The sequence below is a fragment of the Ischnura elegans genome, chromosome 6, assembly GCF_921293095.1.
Source record: "Ischnura elegans chromosome 6, ioIscEleg1.1, whole genome shotgun sequence".
Lineage (NCBI taxonomy): Eukaryota > Metazoa > Arthropoda > Insecta > Odonata > Coenagrionidae > Ischnura > Ischnura elegans.
Genome location: NC_060251.1, coordinates 24,919,858 through 24,942,732, shown reverse-complemented (window position 1 = coordinate 24,942,732; position 22,875 = coordinate 24,919,858). Strand labels below are relative to the sequence as shown.

Below are 22,875 nucleotides of genomic sequence, written 5' to 3'. Positions count from 1 at the left end.
GTAGTTCTTGACGGAATTCGCAGCGATGTAGTTTGAGTAATATCAGGCGTTCCACAAAGAAGCGTAATCGTGCCCCTTTTGTTCATTATATACAGTAAAGACCTCTGCTCCCGAATTAGCGGTAATCGCCGACGGACAAATTGATCCGAGTTTCAAGAGGAAATAAGGTATAATTAATTGTCAACCGAAATTTACATTCATGATGATGTTATTAATCAAATTCATAACTATTCAATGCTATTCCCCGCTATTACAAACATTATACTGCCAAATATCGGAAAAAAGGGGATCGGATTGCATTCATCACTGCGCTGCGGACATTTTTGAAAGCCGAGTGGTAACAGAAATTAACCTTCCGTGGGATGGAATTGGGCATCCTCTATGCAGTCCACTTGATTCAAACTGAAAATTCAAAGCAATTGATAGACGTTGGGTCGGATGAAAAAGAGGGAGGTAGTGGAATTTTTTGCGAAGTCACTTCAAGGTAGAAAAAGTCACCCCAGATGACAAAATTTCATCTGCACACTCGTTCTCGTCGAAAAGCCTCATGTTGCCAACAAGGAAGCTGGAACACAATCTCGAAAAATGCGTCACTACCACCATCGCCGACGCGTAAATAGTAATGACGCGAGGGGTGTAATCTATAGAGCTATTCTACGATGGGGTGTATGTGGAGAGGGCGAAGAAATCAGTAGCATGAGGCAAATTAACGAAGTACCTGCCGTAGTTAGAATCACGAAATACTGAGGTAGGCCTCCAATTGTGCTGTCAACCACAGCGCATATGGAAGAAAGGCAATTTTATCGGTCCTTTCGTCCATAAACTCACCAGAGTTAATCAGTTCATTTCCCTACAAGTCTATTGTTCTATTGTTCCTCGTGAAATCTCGTGAGTTTGACACCCTTCCCCCTGACGAAGGCGTAATATCTAATACTAAATTATATCCATAAAGACTGGAGATCTCCAGTCTTTCTGGATATTCTGGACTCGAGGTAAAAAAAATGGTTACCCCTTAGTAACAACCCTACAAATTCGCCCCATAAGTTGTATGAATAGGAATATTGGCACGTGTTTTAGTTAGAATAGTTTTCTACTATTTTAATCTCACTAATATTTATACATTTTAAGCCAATCTATCGTTGGAATCGACTTAAATATAATGATTAAATACAAAATAATATTTCACATAAATTGGTAGACTTGATTAATGAAGTTCTTGAGTCATTTTCTGAAACAATTTTTTAGCATCCCCGCACTCGGAAATCCACGACTATATCACTGCATGAAAGTAATCTAAGTTTCTATGGAATAATAGTTTACTAAGCATTCATAAAATAACTAAAAATCCATTCTAATCGCTTACGTGGTGGCATTGTAACTTAGTTTTAAATCACCCACGCAATCAGTCTGGATTTCTCTATCGTTCACGCGGCAGGCTAAAATATGGGATATTTTCATGCTTGTATTTCACGCGCGACGTAATGAAATTCCGCTATCAAATAAAGTAAATGAAAAGCTAGAGGAGAGTCCTGTCTACAGTGTAGCGCTTTAAGATGCGGAAACTTGGACGATGTAGAAAGAGGAAGCGAAAAGGCTGTAGGCAATCGAGATATGGATTGAGGTATAGAGGAGAATGGAGAAGGTGAATAGGGTGGTTTCCTATTATTTTTAAATTGCCTAAATCGAAAGATTATTACTCCTGGAGTACGCATTTCACGCATTCAGATTTTTGCTATTTTTCGCAATTAAATGAAAAGTGAAAATTTTCAAGCGCGCGAAAACGCGACGGCTAAGAGAGACGACGAAGTACTGGACTGGTGGGCGAAGGGCTGGTGGTCAAGGTCACGTGGTAATATTCCAGAGGAGATAAGGGAACGAAACTGTTTTGCGAGGATGCTAAAAGCCGTGTGATGGGGACGAATTTACATTAATTGAGATGAGAAAAAAATTCCGGGAAGTCAAGTCCGCGGTTCGATTCCCGGTTCAGGGGAAATTTTTCACATGGCAATTCATATGAATTTCACCACCATTCACGCGGCGGGCAAGAAATATTACACAGAGGGAAAAATGTTAGGTAAGCAGGGAAGGATGAGGAAGAGAAAAAGATTTATAAATAGAAGGGAATACGCCTTATTGTGAGTTGAAAATTGAAGTTCAATGCGGAAAGGGCGCGGTGATGCGCCGCGGTGATTCGCGAGTTTCTCCATGCAAATCCACTTAAATCGTTAGAATACTATGATGATGTTCCTTGCGGAGGAGCTGTAGGGCGAAGGCTATCACAGTCCGCTTTGTCGTGCAGTTCTCCGTACGCACTCAAGGCTAGTGTCGGCATAATGTGAGTCAGTTTCCCCAGTCTGTGTCATCGGGCGTTGCATTCGTGACTCAAGACCTCTCTCTCTATCTGTCACAATTCTCGATCGTAACGCACTTACATTTCGAATTCTTCCGCGATCGCAACTGCCCTGCTTTTTGGCGCCTTCGTTGCCATGGCAGCGTCCGGAAGCAGAGATTGGTCTAAAAATCCATGGTGAAAATACATTTATTTAATTACATTATCCTGGCCAATGAATCGCATTTCTTTGGTCGAACTTCTACAGATAACTTTTAGCATCTAGTTTTTTTTATTGAAAAGCAATTTTGATGGATGCAATAATCTATAAGAAAACTTCTGACGTAAAGTATATTCATTCTCAGGCATAGCCGAATTTCTTATTCCCTACTCCTCCCTGACGCTTTAAAAATAGACAAGATTTTTAATACGGTCCCGATATCATTACTGTCGTTTTGTTTCGTGTTACGTCTTATGAAGATGAAGAATATATTTCGTACAGTAATTGTTGTTCTTCATCCCAAATATGAGAGGACCGTTTGCCTTTCAGACTCATGTACCCCGAACACCCCCCCAGAAAATAATCTTGAATCCGCCCAAGTTCACTGGATTGTATCCTGGAGAAGGAATATGTTTTTACTGTGGGATGTGAACAAGTAAAAAGGTCGAGGGGACGTCACAGCCCAAGATAGATGGAAGGATATTTGTAAAATAATAAAGGGATCGGACGATACAGGGTAATTGACTTTTATAGAGAAAGGTTTTCCGTATGTCGAAGAAAAAAATTTAACTGATTCCTGCGGTAATGAATGAAAAATTAAGAATATATTTATTTTCGAATTCAATCATCAATCGAAAGAGTACCAAAGAGAATACTACCTTAGACGAGTAATGTCTCTGGGTATTTCAGGCTCCCACATCGTAAATGTCGTAATGGTATGAATCTAATAGGGAAGTGCACTAATTTTTTTTTATTGCTGAATTTGAAAGTTTAGCCTAAAAAAGAAACATTAGTATAGTCACTTTTATTTTCTGCATCTGGGGTATGCACTTTAAAACGTTTTGAAAGTCGGAAAATTTCATGTTGCGCTGAAACACAGTGCCTCCATCTTGATTGAGATGTGACGTCACAAGGCAGTAGTCACCAGTGGAGTATCGCTGTATTCCGTCGCCTTCTTTAGCGCGGCGAGAGTTTCCGGGAATCGGTGGAGTTTGCTTCCTAAAAATGTCGTCTAGTACCGAAAACATAATTCAAAATAGAATTATTAATGATTTTTTGTTCCAAATTTCATCTCGACGTCGAAACAAAAGCCTGGAGAAGATATTCATTCCCGTGCCTTAAGCACAAGCTATACGGAATAAATGGTTCAAGGCTGCTCCTGACTCTTGCCTATCGATGATATTCTGTTTTGAAGATCATTTGAAGGTATTGTAAGATCAAATTGATATTCATATTATAATAATTTACTTAATAGGTACCTCAGTCACATCAGAAAGTGTGTTGAGTCAAAATATAGCATCTTCCGCGTAGACCTACGTAATTTATAAACTGAAAGTAGTTTGGTTAAAGAATTATGGCGCGACTGTTTTTTTACACGACCGGGCAAAATGCGTACTTTGCCCATGATATGTGCATATATGATAACAAACGATTTTTGTTAAAGTTAATCTTTATTTGTTGAAATTAGTACATTTATAGGTGATACAGATATAAAGGTACACGGCAGGTCGCGCGGCGTAATTTGTACTCCACTGGTGACGGGTCCATCTTGCTGATCTAAAAAATTAGCTACAATACCTCGAACTTTGAAAACTCGCAATATAGGCAGTCAAAGTACATTGTAAGAATACACGAGACCATTATAGCCCAGAATGTACGTACAATGTCGAAATCCTTGGTTTTCAAAGATTGACGTATTTTATACGCCAGCGCGCCCGGTCCAGGGTTATCAACTTTTATTTCATCCTATTTGTTAGTTGAAATTATATTTCAGAATGGTTCTTTTAGCACTGCTACTGAGGTAAACTGGTAGGTACTGAGTACAAGGTACTGAGGTATGTACTGAGTAAGTAAACTCCCTTTGGAGTAATGTGAATTACAAGTGTTCGAGATATATGGCATTTTATATTCGCTTTGTGTTCTTATTAATTATGCCTGTACGCATATTGTTGCTTGCCGCGAGCCTTTAATGGTATGTGCTCTTGCAAGAGTGGTTTTCATTTTTAATGTGGAAGTTGGTCAGTATAAGCAAAGAAAAAATTAACATTTTAGCGCACCTCAACCCTTGTCGTCATCGTATCTCTGCGTTTGTAATGGCACTGCTAAAATACCTTAACGCCATAATGATGATTAAAAAATTGTCTCATGTCAATGATTACTGCAATTATAATTAATGATAAACTTGATGTCGTATGATCACAATGAAGACAACAAAAAATAATGCCATGGCATAGTCTTGAACTACGGTCCTTCGGGAAATCTTTCCTTTGAATCGTGCACGCTACCACTACCCCAAGCGAACCATCAGAGGATTGTGCGAACCATCAGAGGTCCTACAGACCGTTGAATATTAGGGTTATTATCATTAGGGTCATGGGTTGCCGATGACTGTTTCAATTTAGCATCATATCGGCTGTCCGAACTGCACAAAAAAATAAGTTCCAGGGAAAAATTCTTTTTAAAACATCTTTTCGGAAGTTTGGAAGATCACATAGGCGAATTTAGTGGGGGGAGGAACGGTGCCACGTGCCTTCCCTGGCGCTTAAAAAATAGACGAGATTTTAAATACAAATATCAATACATTTTATAATTTAATATAAATTATACCTTTATATGTATTAAAATTAAGAGTATATTTCGTATAGTAATTGTTGCATGTAGTTTTAATTCCAAATATTAGAAGACCATTTGCCTGTCAGACCCCCCCAGAAAAAATCCTGGTTCCGTCCTTGCATGTGATAGTGGTCCAAATTTATCAATTATAAGCCAATTTTCGTGGTCTTCGCCAAAATTATGTTTTTTTTTTTGCAAAGTTTTACGAAAGCATACCAAATTGTCTTTGACTACAGGTTATTAATATGCTAATTTTGTAATTACGCATCTCATGAATGGAAATAGTATGTTCATTTCGTATGGCAAAGATTTCTTTTGAGTGATGCAAGACGGATACGGAAGTATTGGCATGATGTTAATTTGATTTAGCTATGATTTTAAAATAATGAGAGGATTGATTATTTATTTTTAACTGATATCAATGGGAATATTTTTTATTGATGCTATCTCTGTTTCTTCTCGCGAAAGCTCAACCTTCAGAGCTCTGATGTATGAATTCACGGAGGCCATTCCTCCCTGCAAATACTTTGACCTTGGGGTGGCAGCTCATTCTCTTTTTCCATATTAAAATCTTTCAAAGATTAGTTTCAACAGTCTTATTTTCAAAAATATGAAAAACTAATATATATTTATGGCTTATATCAATGAGACATTAATCAATTCCAACTAGTTTCTTAGGTTTATGATTTCCTATTTCTTAAAAATGGCGCGTGGTTTTACCAAACTATCAAAAGCAAAACACATATCAGAAAAAAGTTGCACATGAACTAGTAATAATTATAAAATGAAAACGTAAATATTTTTCAATACTATAGCCAATACATGTATAAAATATTATGAAGTAATTAATTTACAGTAATTTAGTTAACTTGAGCATGCGCAGGACGCGCAGCGTGCGCAAACTCACCGTCAGCTGATCGTGACGCGATATCGACATCGACATTGCTCATGTGAAGTTGCCTGTCACTTTTATTGCGTTGTGGAAGCTGGATTCTGTGTTTTGAACTTCTGTGTGCCCACCGGCTGCAGAAAGATGTATGGTAAATTGTTCATCATCGCAGCGCTTTGCGGTAAGTGTATCCACAAGGTAGCATATTGAATAATTACTCAAATATGTGTGTTTAGCGAGGCAATAATGGTAATCTCATTACCACACATGATTTCTGAAATTTCGTTTTATCAATCTTTTTATAGTAATGGAGGTTATTTTGCTTCTTTCCATGTTCTGTAGCTGTGCAATGCCTTCTTGGTGTGCATTCCATGGGATTACTTGGAAAAGAAATGTGTTCGAAAGGCCAAGCTTATTGGTGCAATAATTTAAGGTAGGTACAATGTTTGCCGTATTTTGGAATGATGCTTATGTTTAGTTGCCGTAGTCGATGTTTGACGTAGCCGATTTATTTTGCAGGAATGCCAAAAGCTGCAATGCTGTGAAGCATTGTATACAATCAGTTTGGGAACGTCAAACATTACCTGAAGATAATGGCGATATTTGTAATATATGCAAGGACATGGTGACTCAAGCAAGGGCACAGCTTGAGAGCAACGAAACACAGGTATTGTTTGTCGTGACAATATAAGTGCTAATTTTAGTATTATTCCCTTTTTTTCGGAAGTATCTCTCATGGAAACTTGGTGGCTCACAAAACAAGTGCTGACCGTTTCAAATAACTGTATAATGAACATTTTCCCTGTACCTCAATTAATTCAATGCAATGATATAACTTGAATTTCCATATCTGCGAAACGGAGGACCTTTTGTTATGCCAATGATCGTCTCTTTCGGAATCTGTAACGGGGCTCACTTTGAATCGCAATCAAGGCCAAGGGGTAGTTCAGGTTATTTTCAGAATTTAATAAAGTGGTTTTATTCCGACGAAATAGAATTAGTAAATATTTATGTGAATCTATGGAATTTCTAATAATTTTATATTCTACCGAAGTTTAAATGTAAGATAATGAACCTACTTAGGTTGCTTAGTTTTCTCATATTTATGATAAAACCTTAATGGTTGGTAACAAAAACCAATAAGCGAAAAGACTAGCCCTCAATAGTAGTCAAGAGTGAGGCTACCTAGTCAGGAAACAGTGAAGCTACTGCTGGTTACTCACTAAATCTAATACGTATCAAAACTATCAGTTTAGCTTGGCCACTTATGTGGTGTACTCCCTTGATTCTATTCATAACACCTGTTTTCCTTCTGCCAGATTCTATAATGCGTACTTAATGTTCTTCTCTACACCAAAGGCTCCAACATCCCATTACCTATTTGTGTGTTCCACAGTCATCCACCATGTGTCCTATCCACCTTGTCCAGAAACTTCCTCATGCTATTCATACTATCTCTCTCTCTCTCTTCCTTGGTGCTACAGCTTTTTGTCAGCTTTGGCCTTCAATACAATCTTCCTCCATTCCTCCCTCTTAATGGCCTTATTTCTCCATCCTCTTATCCCCAAAGTAGCCAGGTCTGCTTCCACTCCATCTTGGCATTTTAGGCGTGGACGTCCTCTTCTTTTTACGCTGAATAATTATAGTACTACAATTCTATGATTGGTTGAAGCCTCAATTTACACCTTTCTCTCATTCATTTTCCTGCTGTTCTTCTTCTTGGTGTCCTCCTTTATTCATTCAAAGCACTTCTCTAGTTCTTCTTTGAGGGATTATCCTTCAATATTCCTCCTGTAACTGCTCTATCTCATGCATTGCAAAGGAAGGATGAAACTCTAATTTAGTCAGTCTGTATAAAAAAATTAGTTTATGGATGCATATTTAAAAATTTTTGCGTGAATTTATAAATGAAGTGCTTCATGTACCAATGGAATTTCATCTCTTTTGACATTTTAACCCTCTTAGTGCTGCAGGCCAATACATCGGTTTTTGCTTTTCACCCGAACAGTGCCACTAGGCAAAATATCGACTTTGAGGGAGCTAATTTTTCAATAATAATTTTTTTAATATTTATACAGCCACTAAACTCTTGTATGAAAATCAGGAAATTAATCTTACAACTAAAATTTAATGTATGAAATGCGAGTAATAGTAAAAAAGAAGCATGTTGACATATCAAAACATGATGAAACAGAAATTTTTTCTCAACGGTATTGCATTTAATTGAAATACCTTTGGCATTACCTGCCAGTGCACCTCCAAGTAGGTAGTTCTAAAGGCTTGTTTACATGTTACATTCACACGTACAAGTTTATGTCTGTTTGCATGAATGATTTTTGTGGACCGGAACGGAACATGTACGAATGCATGAACCAAATTAGAACAGGTTCTATTTTCTGTGCATGCATTTGCACAAGTTGGGTAGTTACACGGTACATTTTGATGTTCATTCTCGCATTCATACATTTAGACACTAACCCGTATGTGTTAATGTACCATGTAAACAGGCCTTAAAGAGGTGTGAGGAATCTGGGTACATGTCTGATTTAAATATTTTTATGTTTTCTCACTTTTATCAAATTGTAGAAAAAAATCCTCTGCTCTGTGCTCAGCTTTGCAATGTTTCTGTGGTTGAAAATTTAATCATAATGCTGGCTACTCTAAATAACCCAAAGTAACTACAATGTGTAATTCTGTGCAAACTTGAATTACTGGTGAAGTTGGCCATGATTGAGCCTAGGGAAAATTTTATGCAATGGAGTTATGGAGAGAGTGAATAATTCTGGGGAAATGAAGATTATTTTCAGCAAATAGTCAGGGCATTCAAATTCCAGAACTTACCCTGTTAGCTTCAGCATAGTTTGATTCGTCATCATCATATAATAATCTTAGGATTGATATACCATGCATCTTTCCATCATATTTATCATCATATATGTATATTTTCATGCCTATTTATTTTCTGTCTTTCACATTCATCATCATCTGATCAATGTCTCTCTTAACCATTCCTCCTAATCTCTTGCTCTTCAGTGATTCTATTGATTAGACTGTGATGTGGCCTATTAAGTTGTCCAGTATTCCTCTCCTAATTTTCATACTTCTCTACCTGTCTCAATTTGCCTTTTGCTCAATCTATTAACCCTTTTGATCCTCATGATTATTTGCATGAATCACCTGTTGAATCCTTCCACAATTGACTTTCTGCTGGTTAGACTCATATCAGGTATAATTCCAAATTATTCTCAGCTACATTGCTTTGCCTCAATACTGATGGATTGAACATATTTGGATCGGTTGGGCCTATTATCAAATCATGTGGTCATTTAAAAGGTGTGTAATATTGGTGTAAAATTTCCTATGTTGTGCTTAACTAATAAGTCCTAATATGCATTGATTTTTCTGATATGAAGTGGAATGCCTAAGCAGAGTAAAAATATATTTCATGAATCCAAATTGAGACTTGGATTGACTGTAGAATTAAAATCCCCCTCTATTCTGGTGGTGTATTTTTTTCATCCTGAATCCTGATAATGTGATTATTTTTCCTTTCGCATTTATTCAGGAGGAGCTGAAGGAAGTTTTTGAGGGAAGCTGTAAGCTGATTCCAGTCAAAATTGTCACTCAAGAATGCATCAAAATGGTGGATGAGTTCATACCAGAGTTGGTTGAGACTCTTGCATCTCAAATGAATCCACAGATGGTGTGCTCTGTTGCTGGATTGTGCAACAGTGCACGTAATGACCAACTTCTTGCGGAGTACAAGGTAAATGTCCACTCAACATGTTCTCGTTATGCATTCAAATGTTTTAGATGTACCTTAATGTGACAATTCTGTAAAATGTGGTATTACTTCAGGGATATGTACTCTTATGTAGCGAGTGATTTTTTATGTCTGTAGAGAGAAAATTGTGTTTTATTAATGGTGTGTAATATTATAGGTACTGGGAAAGAAATAATATTGTATCAGTAAGGAAGTAGGTGGAGGGATAGTTAGTATGTATTTCCTATATCAATTGTTTGTTGATATTGTAAATGATCTAGAGTGACCCTTAAGACATGATTGTTATTTGCAGCTCTCAGGAGTAATATCCATTCAATCCATTAACTTTAGAGGAAGTTGAAAAGAAGAGATCTAATTCAGTCATGGGTGAATCTTAAGCAGTTGTAGTGGGGAAATTAAGGTGCAAGTAGAGTTTACTGATGATCAGGCTATTAAGAGTCTCATATTTCCATAGCATTCGGTTTTCACTGCGTGAAATAGTCAATTCTGGGACGACAGTTTCTCTGGCACTCCAACCTGCATCTAAAGGCCTAGTTTTAATTTTTCAGTTGGCAAACTGAAGCATGTGCTAGGAGAACTGTTTTAGCTATAGAAAAAGATACCTTAGAAGAAAATTATATGAATTTACATTATGAGTCTTGTATTTATTTATTTTTTTAAAATTTTATCTAGTGAATGAGAATAGAACACAACAAATAATTTTTTTGGCTATTTTGCTTTTTTGTGATTAATGCACTGTGATGGTTGTCTCATCGTAGGCCAATCTGGCTGTATCCAAGAATAGTGATGACTGCAATGGCTGTCGAGTCGTCGTTGCAACTATGAAGGACAGGTTCCAAGGGATGAACCGGGACCAATTTATGGAAGAACTTCTGGAGGTGAATATTTTATTATTTTTTTACCTTTCCATTCTTTATTTTGCAGTTACTATGGTTTACTCCAGTAGGATAGAAAAGTGATTATGCACAAACGTCTTGCCATTTTCTTCTTGTGTGACATTAATTTCACATTGAAATATTTCTTGGGAATTCATCATTTGCATCTAAAATATTGAATAACGGGAAAGAAGTGTCAAGTAGTTAAATATTAAGATGGATAATAATGATACGAGTATGTTATTCATACTTCTGAAGGCCTTCTTTGAATATGGGTTGGTGAAAAATGTTTTCTAGTATGCTTTTCCTAATTGGTTAATGGTATCATGAAATATTTTCTCACATTTTGGTTGCAATTTTTAGTGATTACTAATAACAATGATATTATTTTCATGCAGTAGAATCTCATGACCAAGCGATGCTGTTAATTTTATGTTGTATTCATGCGATAGTATATATTTTTAATGGAAAATAAGATAATGGCATTCCCAGAATGATTTTGTTGGCTCAATAGTCAATTATTTATTTTCTATTTGAATGATGTTATTCTCTTGGTAGATTTTCTCGAATGTGATGGACTTATTGCCTACTCGGTTTACCACACAGGTTTAAATTCTCTGAAAAAAAAATTATTTGATGATGTATTTGTAATTTATTTTTCAGCTCTGTGGCAAGACTGGAAGCTTGTCTGATGGTTGCTCATCTCTTGTTGTTGCTCACCTGAACACAATCTACAACCATCTGACTAATAATCTCCACCCTAAAGCAGTCTGTGACCTTGCTGGAGTTTGTCATGCCAATTACCACCAGCACAAGAAACCTGTAAGTTGGAAACAATTGTGGAGCAGCTTTTAAAGTATTTGCCAATTATTTCAACCATTTCATCCAGAAATGGTTGTACTGATGATTAACATTTTTTTTATACATAGAAATGAAAAGTCATAAAAGCTATTTAGGGTAAATGAGGTACAACATGCTTACTTTCATCCTCATTGCATGCTTTAAATTAGGCTAATAGCAAATTATTCTCAAGTAACACATTCAATGCGGGGCCGATTTTCATTAAAGTCATCAAAATTGGCCATAAAAATAAGAAAGAAAAATAGAGGGAGATTTCTGCACCATAACTTCCATTCAATTACTGCTTTTTACAAACGGCACACACGGTTCGGAAGAGGAAAGCTTGCTGAAGGCCATACTCACCAAGCCCGTAGCCAGAAAATATTTTCGGGGGGGTTTTATGGAATAGTAGACAAACAAAATTATTTTTATAAGTTAAATAAAATAGCGTATACGTTTAAATATACATATTTATTATAAACCCTTAAAGGAAAATATAAAAATATTATTATAAAATTGAATTTAGACTTCTAGCTTTTTTTTGCAAATGAATTAACTCCTCGGTGTCGATGTCAATTCTGCGGCCCCTCAGGAGGCTCATAAGTCACTCACCTCTCTACTAATTCACAGCACTATTATTTCACACACTGCACTACAACTACACACTCTGCACCAACAAATTCGCTTAGATAATTATTGACTTACGTCGCATTGGACTACTAGATGTCCCTGTGCCGCTGTATAATATTGTCGTGTGAGCACCAAGCGAGCATAAAGTATCTATTTAATTTTTTTCATTTTGGGGGGGGATCAATCCCCCTTCAACCCCCCCCTGGCTACAGCCTTGATACTCATGATCAGAAGACTCGGAAGTGGATATTAGCCACGTACAGAGGTGGAGAAAGGGCTCGCGGCAGAGCACGCCAATGGACGTGGTCCGTTTCTCGGCTGGGACGGGACCACGTCAATTAACGTGCTTCGCACTGAATGTGTTAAAGATGTTTAATTTATATAAATCTTCACTGTAGCTAAGGCCTAGAAGTATCTTTGTGAAAGGATAATAATAGTATTTAGAATTTGGTTAATAGCATGTCAGAGATATTCTAGTTCTCAGAATGTGATCCCTCGCAGTTTTTCAGGCTTGATTTTGATAAAAAAATTCTTAAGTACATAGCAATCCTTTAAGATTTAGGCAATGAAACTTCTTTGTTTTCATTGTTTCAATAGAATAAATTTATTCTTAGATATTATGATGTCATCGAGGAGGCATGCGTGCCGTCATGGCCATTGTCTTTTAGTGGTCTTTGTGTATTCCCATTTAAGGGTGCACTCCAAAACTTGAGTGGCCTATACTCTCAACCTCTCTTTTGTTTGGATGTATTCATGTGGCCTATTCATTTCCTTCTTGCTCATTTACCTTGATATAATGTGATATTAGAAACCCTTCTATTATTCACTTTCTCCCTTGGGATAGCTGCGAGGCCAAAGTCGAACCTATCGACATTCACCAAAATTTAATTAATAAAATTAACTGATGACAGTCTGGAATCTGTTAATATAAAATTGTCATCAGTAAACGTTCGAAGTTAACTTTTTTTAAAGTAGCAATTTAATGAAATGGTTGACTTAATTTTTAACAATTAATTTTAATCCCAACTATAGAATACTTGTACTAAAAGGTAAAGAGTAGTAGTGAAAGGCTACCAAATACTACAACTGCTTGAGTTTCTAATGCCAACTTCTGCATTGGCACATTCTTGTTACAGGTAATCAACATGACAGATCTGTGTAATAACGCATTCACTCTCATAGCGATTTCCATTTTCACTCCCAGAGAGATTGAGCCTGATTTTTGAAATTTCAGTTTCTATTTGAAATTTTTTTTTGCATGGCTATTTCATCACAAATGATGCCAAAATTGTGGTCTTGTCTTCTGAACACATTGATGTTTAAATGAAAACATTGTCATTTTAATATATTAATACTTATCGATAGTAAATGATTGAAAAATTATTATAAACCTTGAGCCTTTTTATCGACACCTTTAGTTTCTAAGGGTTGAAATTTTTTTTAAAGAAATAATAACTTGAATATGGCTGGCATAATTTATTTTACCATTCTTGGTGCATTGGGTTGGTCCCGACAATTCTTTGCAAAAAGCAGATCTTTATTTACACCAAAGGTTGCCATGAACAAATCATTTGGCTTTACTGGAATGTCAACTGGGCTCACTCAGTTGCAGGTCTTTTGGGACACTTGTTACAACAAGAAAATTTGTTTCCAATATTGAATTTCAGTTTGAAATTGGCCTTGGAAGAAGATAGCTTTGTGATGGTACTGGGTGCATACTTGAACAGCAATTGTCAGATCCGGGTTTGAAGCCTGGATTAATAGCTAAATGATTTTTACGTGTGGAATTGCTCCCTAGGTGTAAATAACTTTTAACCCACGGACATGACAAATTTACTTGTTTCATAGTGCGAAAAATCCACAGAGAAAAAATCATTCGCCTTGACCGGGATTCGAACCCGAATCCTTCTATTTCCGGCCGAGTGCTTTAGCCAGTTAAGCTACTGAGGCGTCATTCTCCCCTGTGGAAATTTGTCCAAAGCACTCGGCTGGAAATCGAGGGATCCGGGTTCAAATCCCGGTCAAGGCGAATGATTTTTCCCCTGTGGATTTTTCGCACTATTTGTGCATTGCGGGTGACTCCGTAAAAGTTATCTCCGTGGCTGGTCCCGGTATACTTAAATACTTGTTTCATGTTCTTCTTTAGAAAATCTATGTTTAACAGAGAAGAAAGAATTTTCATAAATGATAAGTGTGTGTTTTGTATTCTTGAAATCATTCCTTTGAAATGGATAGATTTCCGGCTGATTATTTTATAAATAGACTCTCATTTCCTATTAGCAGTAAAGACAACATTTTCAACAATTTCAGGAAGTCCAGATCATCAATGAGTCGTCCACTGGCACTTTGTCTCATGACTTGGAGGCAGGGGAGGACGTGCCCTGTGAGCTTTGTGAGCAGCTGGTTGTCCATTTGCGTGACGTCCTTGTTACTAACACGACTGAAGATGAATTCAAGCTTGTCTTGGAAGGATTGTGCAAGCAAACAGGATCTTTCAAGTCTGAGGTTTGTCATTCCCATTTTTCTAGTTCTAACTTTTAACACATTGCGTACGGATGGCGATAATTCTCGTCATTTTTTTCCCGAACGTTCCGGACGGATGACTAAGATTCTCGTCATTTAGGCACGTCAACCTAAACAATTTATAAGGGTACTATACGTATTCGTTAGTATTTTTTCAGTTGTTGTTCGTTATTCATAATGAATTGATGCATCATAACGTTTGATTGGGTAAAGTTATATTCTAAACATTAGCTTACCCCGGTAACAATGTGTTAATGGCATTTTTAAAGGTAGATAATCTGTTGAGTTCTTTTGAATTTAAAATCCATTTAATATTAGGATGTCCCGCACTCCGAAAAACCAGGGAGGCCATAAATCTGAGGGACTTTAATTTTCATTGGAAACATGACAGAAAGGTTGAATGGACTCTGGAATTTTCTTTAGTGTCAATCTATGAAACAGAAATAAAAGAAAGTAGCATTTCAGTGCTCTTTTAGAGCAAGCAGCATTTGCATTCTGGTTATTTCCTTAAGTAGGTACTTTGAGTGTTTTCTATGTGGGTAAATTGTGTCATAGTGATAAAATAGATGTTGTAAAATATGATTTAACACTTTCCCGGCGAACAAATTTTGAAAAATCTTCTCTGGAAATTTTGAAAAATCTACCGCGCGGTATCCCGAGAAGATTTTTCAAAAGATGTTGTAATGATTGCACCTTTTTCAGCATTTCATGTAATCAAACTCTCCCTTTCATTTTTATCATTTTATAGCATTCCATGTATGAACTGCTAAATGCAGGAAGGTATCATGTCCAATTTGGCTGACTTTACATGAGAGAGAAACAAAATTTAGTAAACCTGTGTACACCCATGCCTCGCTTAGTGCAAGGGATGTTTTGCTTGAGATCTTTGCGCTAATTGAATTTGCGTTGTACGAAAGCATTTTAACATTGGGAGATTGGGATGCGTTCCTGGTAGCATAAGTGTTGGGTATCGAATTTCCTATAAACCATATAGTATACGGTTAAATTGTATCTTGCATACCATATACTGGAGTAATCGTTTCCTTTATGCAGTGCCTTGGATTGGTGGACAACTATTTTGATGGCCTCTTCAAATTCCTTACCTCTGAGCTTAATCCAACCACTGCTTGCCAAGCCATTCACATTTGTAATGGAGCCAAACGACCCAAGGTAAGTCAGTGGCTACTTCTGTGTTGGGATAAAAATCTATTGTTCATTGTTGATAATGCGAGTGATTTTTTTTTACTATTTTAGTAGAATTAAGGTGACTACTTTGTGCCCAAATACATTGCTTGTAATTCAAAATATTCATTGGAAATCGTGTCGTAATTTTTTTGTGAATCGTTAACTGAATTGTCAGTGAACTAAAATCCATATTTTGTAAACTTTTGATTTTTTTCTTCTGTATTTTGCAAAACAAAAGAGCTGCATGTTACTACCATATTTTATCTTGCCAGTCTTCCATCAAGCGGGGAAAATTTGTGAAGTACTCTGAACTTGAACTTTTGGAATTAATTTACTGACGATTACTTACTGGTAATGATAAACAGAACTCCTGGTTTATAATAGTGCCACTGTATTGAGTAACCTTTTTTCTTGTGTTTTGCTGTCTCTAGTTACAATGTTAATGCAACAATATTGTTGCAGGTGTCCATCACTCCCCTTCTTCCTGCTGATCAGGTAGTGCCCGTGGAAGAGGAGTTGGGCCATGTCCCGTTGAGCAAAGTTTATACTGGCGGGTGGAAGGAAGAGGGCTTGAAGAAACCGAATCTCCCTCGAGTGAAACTTGAGAAGGACCTTCACAGTAAGTTAGAGAGTTACAAGAATGAGATCTAGTCAGTGAACTAAAATCCATGGATTGAAGTTGGGTTATCTATTTCACCATTGACTACTTCATTTTTATAAATTGTATTATAGGAAAAAGAAATTTTCCTCGATTAGATTCCAATGACTAAGTTAAGATGCGCGACAGCAAAAATAGGCTTTGTGTGTCACACAGGATTGTGCAAAGCTGTGAATATGTTAATAATAATAATAATAATAATAACTTTTATTCACTTTAGGCAAGAACATTTGCATAGTTTCGTCAAATTGAATCAAATTAAATTTACAGAATTACAGCATATCAAAAAGAAGAAAAGAAAAAAAAATTTTGTTTACAATAAAGGGCCTCTGCCCTTATCATACAATACATTCATATCACATTATATATACATAAAATAGTACATAATTAATAATAGTAATATGTTAATTGATTGTAGCCTGGTAGTTGAGGTGACAATCATTTGTAGGATAATTGCATACTGTCAGTCTTTGCCTTTGAGGAGATGGTTCATTCTTTTAATTGTGAAGCTGTTAGGGATTCAAATGGTGAATTTGTGTAAATGATGAATGATTTTGTATTGAACATCAGTATTAATGATTGCTATCAGTTAGAAGAGGTTTTCTTTAGATGAAATAATATTAAATACGTGGACCTTTTGTTGTTAATGAGGTGATGATTTTTTAAAATGAAAGAATCTCTTGAACTGAGTGGAAATGATAGCTGAAATAAATAATTTTGATTTTTGGATGAGGAATACAGGCGGTCCCCGACTTTCGTACACAATGCGTTCCCGAAAACTTGTACGAAAGTCGAATTGTACGAAAGTCGAACCATTGACCTCCATACTAATTAGGGGTTACGTTCCAAAAGAGCGGAATTTACGCACTAAAACCCTTTTTTTTTCATGGAATTCATTTCAATTGACTTAATTTTAATAATATATTAATAAAACTCCTCAAATCATATAATTTATTTAGAAAATACGCAGAAAATGCAAATATAAGTTTAAAAAACAAGAACTCCGTCGGCTATCGAGTGAAACTTCCTCTTGGCGTTTAAGTTGACATTCCACTTATTACGTCCACTATAAATAAAAGGACATATCAAGTAGCATAAAAAAATGTATTCGTTGAACCCGCACTCTGGATACCTTTTAATTTTTACACCAAAATTCGATGTTTGGCAGGTGACATTCGTGATCGCGTATATTCCGCATGTTATTCAAAAAAGACAAAAGACAAACGGAATTCGGGTGATATGTTGTGCACTATCGTTGCTGAAGGTTTACATGAATTAAACAGCACTCAAACGAAAAAACACAATTAGAAAGAAGGTCTTACTAGTTTTATTGAAAGCTATTCGATGATGTCTAGTCAACTTCTTTTGAAAAATATCTTCAATGAAGGCTTTCTTCTTCTCTTGATAAAGGAGCCTATAGCAGGCAGTCTCTCTCCCAAATAAATCACCTAGATCAGAGTCAATTACCAACAATTCCCTTCATTATATACGTTCATATTGTTCGCATATACTGCCGATACTGCAATTTGAAACAATTGAATGTTGGGATGCGCAATAAACATAGCGGGAATTTTAAAAAAATTACAGACCAGCGTCCGAAAGTCCGAATTTAGCGTACGAAAGTCGAGTAAAAGGTGTCAATTTTGAACGTACGAAAGTGCGAATTGTACGAAAGTCGAGTGTACGAAAGTCGAGGACCGCCTGTATGTGGAACACTTCAGTTTTGAGGGATGTTGATGGTTGGACGTAGATGTGGAAGGTTCCATTGAAACTTATTCAACCCATCCCTGAGTGTAGTTATCTCTGCATCTTCATTCTTCACTAATTCTATTTTACAGAAGAACTCCAGGCCCCTGAAACTGCCCAGCTTCCTATTGAACGAACTATGCCACAGACTGTCTTAACCCTTGGAAACAAGCCTGTGTGTGAGTTGTGTGAATACTTCTTGCATTATCTGCAGCAGGCTCTCACGACCCCTGCTACTGAGGTAATTATATTTTCATTGGTGCTTGTGCTGATATGATTTTGTGGTTTACATCTTTCAGAAGATGATTTTGTGGTCTAATACTACCTATTTTAATGACTGAGACAGTGCCCATAGTGATTAAACAATTTTAGATTCTTCATAGATTTTATGTGGGTCATTTCCCTTTTTTGTCTCTGAAAGAGAAGTCTGTATCAATCTACTTTTCCTTTGCTTGTTCAGCTAATATCTTCTTTTCCTTTCAGGAGAAAATCAGAGAAATCGTCGACCATGGTTGTGAAAAGCTGCCAAGTTCCATCAGTGCGTCATGTGTTGACTTTGTGAACACTTACGGTGATGCTTTGGTTTCTTTGTTGGCCCAGGAGATTGACCCATCTCAGGTATGACTCACAATTATTACAGTATAGCATTCTTTAGTCGACCAACAGGTAGTGTTGTCACTCATCACATATTTAAATGGGTTTGCAATAGTTGCCCCTAACTTTAGCGTGGAATTTCACTGGGGAATAATCTGTTTGGTTTTACTTGAAATTTATATTCATGATGGTGTAATCTATCACATATTTATAACTTTAAAATGTTATTTTTTGTGAGTGCTACGATTGATTAATACTCTACTCACATGTTGAGAATAAGCACTGTGAGCAATGCTGACACTCTCAAAGTTAATCAGTATAGCTTTAATTTTATGCTTTTTGAAATTCTTGGCACTCTATGCCCTTGCATCTGTTAAAATTTAAAAATTTTCAGGTGTGCCCAGGTTTGGGTGTATGCCCTGGAGTTCAACTGCTGACAAGGCCTTTAGTCGGCGATAAGCCTACTTGCCCTCTGTGCTTAATGGCAATTGAGCAGCTGGATAAGGTACTCAAGGACAACAAGACTGAGGTATGTATTAGAAACATGGCCTTTCTGCAGAACTAGATATTGTTCTTTCTAGATTCCCAATAAGAAATCTTATCATGCTTTGTATGTATTCTTAGGGACCTTCATAATTATAGTGAGTCAACTACATGTAGAGATACCAAAATATAGAATTAATGTTGTGTATTTGTCGCAAAGGGATCGTTCACCAACTTTAATTTACAGTTGTTTGTCATGGAGTTTGAAATATTGAGAGACACTTATTTATCTGTTTTATTTGTGATTGGTCTCCTACTTCTTTAGCTACTCACAACAGAAAATCAACAGCCTTTACCCTTTCTCACGTAAGTAGAGATATGCTAAAAGTGGTGCTATTATATTGGGCAATGAGTGCCATTTTAATAAAGCACAATGGGTGCTAATTAACACATTCAGTGTGGAGAGCGTCAATTGATTTGCTCTGCTGGCCGGGCTGGGAGCCCTTTGTCCACCTCTGTACATGACTAATATTCACTTCCGAGTCTTCCGATTGTGTGTATAGCCTTCAGCAAGCTTCCCTCTTTCGAACCGTGTGCATCGTTTGTAAAAAGCAGTACAGTGGAACTTGGTTAGTACGTTTTCCTCCTTAGTACAGCAATTTCTCTCGGTCGCAGTTCCATCCGAATGAAATACAGGTAAAAGTATTTGGTTAGTACGTTTGAAAAAATTGCGCTTTCCTGGCTAGTACGCTCAATTGCTTGCCGTGACGCAACCCACAATTCGTTCTTTAGTACAGTAAAATTCGGTTATAACGCGGGTCTAGGGGGACATAGCTTACACCCGCGTTAACGGACAACCGCGTTATAACGGGAAAATACGTGGGAAGCAATAAAAAACCCTTAAAGGTAATTTTTATAGCCAATTTATTTGCGTAATACATTATTAAAATATTTATTTTATGATTTAGACGCTCTACTTTAACGGGAGTTACTAAAATACTCTGATATTTTCTTTTGCCGCGATAGTTGATGGCGTTTCTTTGTCACGTAATTTTTTATGCTTTGCAAGTGCAACAAATGAATACTATCGCAATCACTTTGTCCCTCCAACCAATTCATCAATTCACTTATATTATGTAATAAATGGCCAGTTTTTGGCATCTCGACCTCACATTCGTCTTCTTCATTCTCGCTCTCATCTTCCGATGATGCAGCTGTTTTTGCGCGGCTCTGGACTGCAGCCACAATTTCATCGTCACTCTTATAAGACGATACAGGAGTTTCCTCGTCTTCGCGAACCCAGGCCTCGAGATCACTCACAAATAGTTTATTAGAAAGAACATCTGAAGCTTCACGTGCGTCCTCTTCCGTGAAACCCAAAAACTCGTCTTCGTCTTCCATGCTATCGCCCGCTGTATACTCGCACTTTGACCAGCAATTTAGGATTGTAGCTGAAGTTATTTTCTTCCATGCCAATCCAATATTATAAGCCATATTCTTCAGGGTGACTGTTTTCAGATATTCTTGTACCTGCAGTTCTGAATTTATGACACTAGTGAGCAATTCCCGCCGATAATGGGCTTTAAATGCTCTAATTATCCCTTGATCCATGGGCTGAATAAGAGCTGTCGTATTTTTTGGTAAAAACGAAGCCACTATTTTGCCATCCCTCGATATCAAGAGCTCAGAAGACGGATGGGCCGGACAGTTATCTAACAGAAGTAGAGCCTTCTCTTCTAACTTTTTTGATCTTAAGTGGCTCTTAACCGATGGAACAAAATCTTCATTGAACCAAGATAAAAAAATGTCTCGAGTCATCCAGGCATTCTGACTGTTTTTGTAATTTATGGGTAGTGCTGTCATATTAACGTGCTTGAAGCACCGAGGACTTCGATTTTTACCAATACACAGGGGTTTTAACTTGTGACTTCCTGATTTGTTCGCGCACAGTAATAAAGTCACTCTTTCTTTGCTCATTTTTATTCCGGATTTATTTACCGACTTCTTAATATCAAGTGATTTTGTTGGAAGCAATCTCTAGAAGAGAGCGGTTTCATCGCAGTTATACAATTGCTCTTCAGTGTACTCACCCTCATCAATCATCTTGCGTAAAGTCCCACAGAATTCTCTAGCGGCTTCACTGTCACTGGAACGAGATTCTCCTTGCATGTTAACTTGCGCTATCCCGTGGCGAATTTTCCACCTCGATAGCCAGCCAGCAGAAGCAACAAAATCATGAGCACCACCAATTTGTTTATTTAATTTAATTGCCTGTGCTTGTAAAAGTGGACCGGATAATGGAACACCTTCACTGCGCTTCTGAACAAACCACGTAAACAAACATTCATCCACATCACCAGCAGCACTCAATCTAGCCTTTTTTCTATCAAGTCCTATTTCGTCATCCACTTGATCAACAAATGATCGTAATTTATCTTCTTCTTTCATCCAACCACGAATAGTTCCTTCAGGAACACCAAACTCCCTGAATAAACTTGATTTTGAATCACCGCGTTTCACTCTGTCGATTATGCCCAACTTTTCTTTTATTGTGTAAGTTTTCCTTTTGGCAGACATCGTTTTAACCCTAAAATCAATGAAAATTTTCGTAAAAAAGTAATTTTCATATTCATATTAAGACAAAGGTAAAACAGCCATTCATTGTTAAATGCTCGAAGCCTGTGGGCATTGAGTACCTACCTTGGTTTGGGCGCCGCGGTGCGAACGTACGAATGAGAATTATCTCAATCTCCCAGAATCTCGAAAATTATTATAGCCGTGCAACACACTTTTCAGCTCGAGTTCACAAGACACAATGACCGATCAGGCATTACCGAGTTTTTTTTTATGGCTACGAAACAATGTATGGAATACGTCGCCAACCGCGTTAATACAGTCGCTTGAAGTTGCGACGCGTCGGTAGTCACGCCGAGATAAAATTCGCCACAAAGTTACCTACCTCAAAAAAAAAGGTCAATGTAATCATCTCGGGGGACATGGTGAGACCCGCGGTATATCCGAAACCGCGGTAAAGTGAGGCGCGTAATAACCGGAATTTACTGTATCTTCTTAAGTGTCATAAACCTCTGAATTCATGATTAAATTTACAGTGGAACCCTGATTTATCGTTCCCGCATTCATCGTTCGCCGCTCCTGGTCCCAAATTTCATAAAGACAATGTAATTTTTTCCCGCATCTATCGCTCCCCGAAGTATAGTTTTCCCGCATTGATCGTTCGAAGATCGCGGTCCCGTCGTATAATATTCCCGCATCCATCGTTTGACAAAAATAAGACAAAGTGTTTACAACGTGTTGTTTATGGCTAACAGAGACACAAAGTTTGAATCTTCCCCAGGAGATTGAAATACGATAGGGAGAAGCTGAGTGCCGTGGCATATTTACATTATTGCATTTCCCAAGATCCTTATCCCCCTCCATTCAGCACTCACCTCCCCCCGGTTGAAGCTTTCTTCTTCTCCGAAATAAAAAAAAGGTCCCAGCTCGAG

General features: G+C 37.2%; 1 protein-coding gene across 1 annotated transcript in view; it reads left to right on the top strand.

The window, feature by feature from the left end:
• The first annotated feature begins 6,058 nt into the window (after window positions 1-6,058).
• LOC124160199 (prosaposin) overlaps window positions 6,059-22,875 on the top strand; it is a 30,864-nt gene continuing 14,047 nt past the window's right edge. The window contains exons 1-12 of the mRNA XM_046535978.1: window positions 6,059-6,232; window positions 6,394-6,484; window positions 6,571-6,718; window positions 9,617-9,817; window positions 10,594-10,713; window positions 11,374-11,532; window positions 14,491-14,685; window positions 15,757-15,873; window positions 16,351-16,507; window positions 18,385-18,533; window positions 18,776-18,910; window positions 19,281-19,415. Coding sequence (XP_046391934.1) covers window positions 6,196-6,232; window positions 6,394-6,484; window positions 6,571-6,718; window positions 9,617-9,817; window positions 10,594-10,713; window positions 11,374-11,532; window positions 14,491-14,685; window positions 15,757-15,873; window positions 16,351-16,507; window positions 18,385-18,533; window positions 18,776-18,910; window positions 19,281-19,415 — 1,644 coding nt within the window. The 5' untranslated portion in view covers window positions 6,059-6,195. The remainder of the gene's footprint in view (window positions 6,233-6,393; window positions 6,485-6,570; window positions 6,719-9,616; window positions 9,818-10,593; window positions 10,714-11,373; window positions 11,533-14,490; window positions 14,686-15,756; window positions 15,874-16,350; window positions 16,508-18,384; window positions 18,534-18,775; window positions 18,911-19,280; window positions 19,416-22,875) is intronic.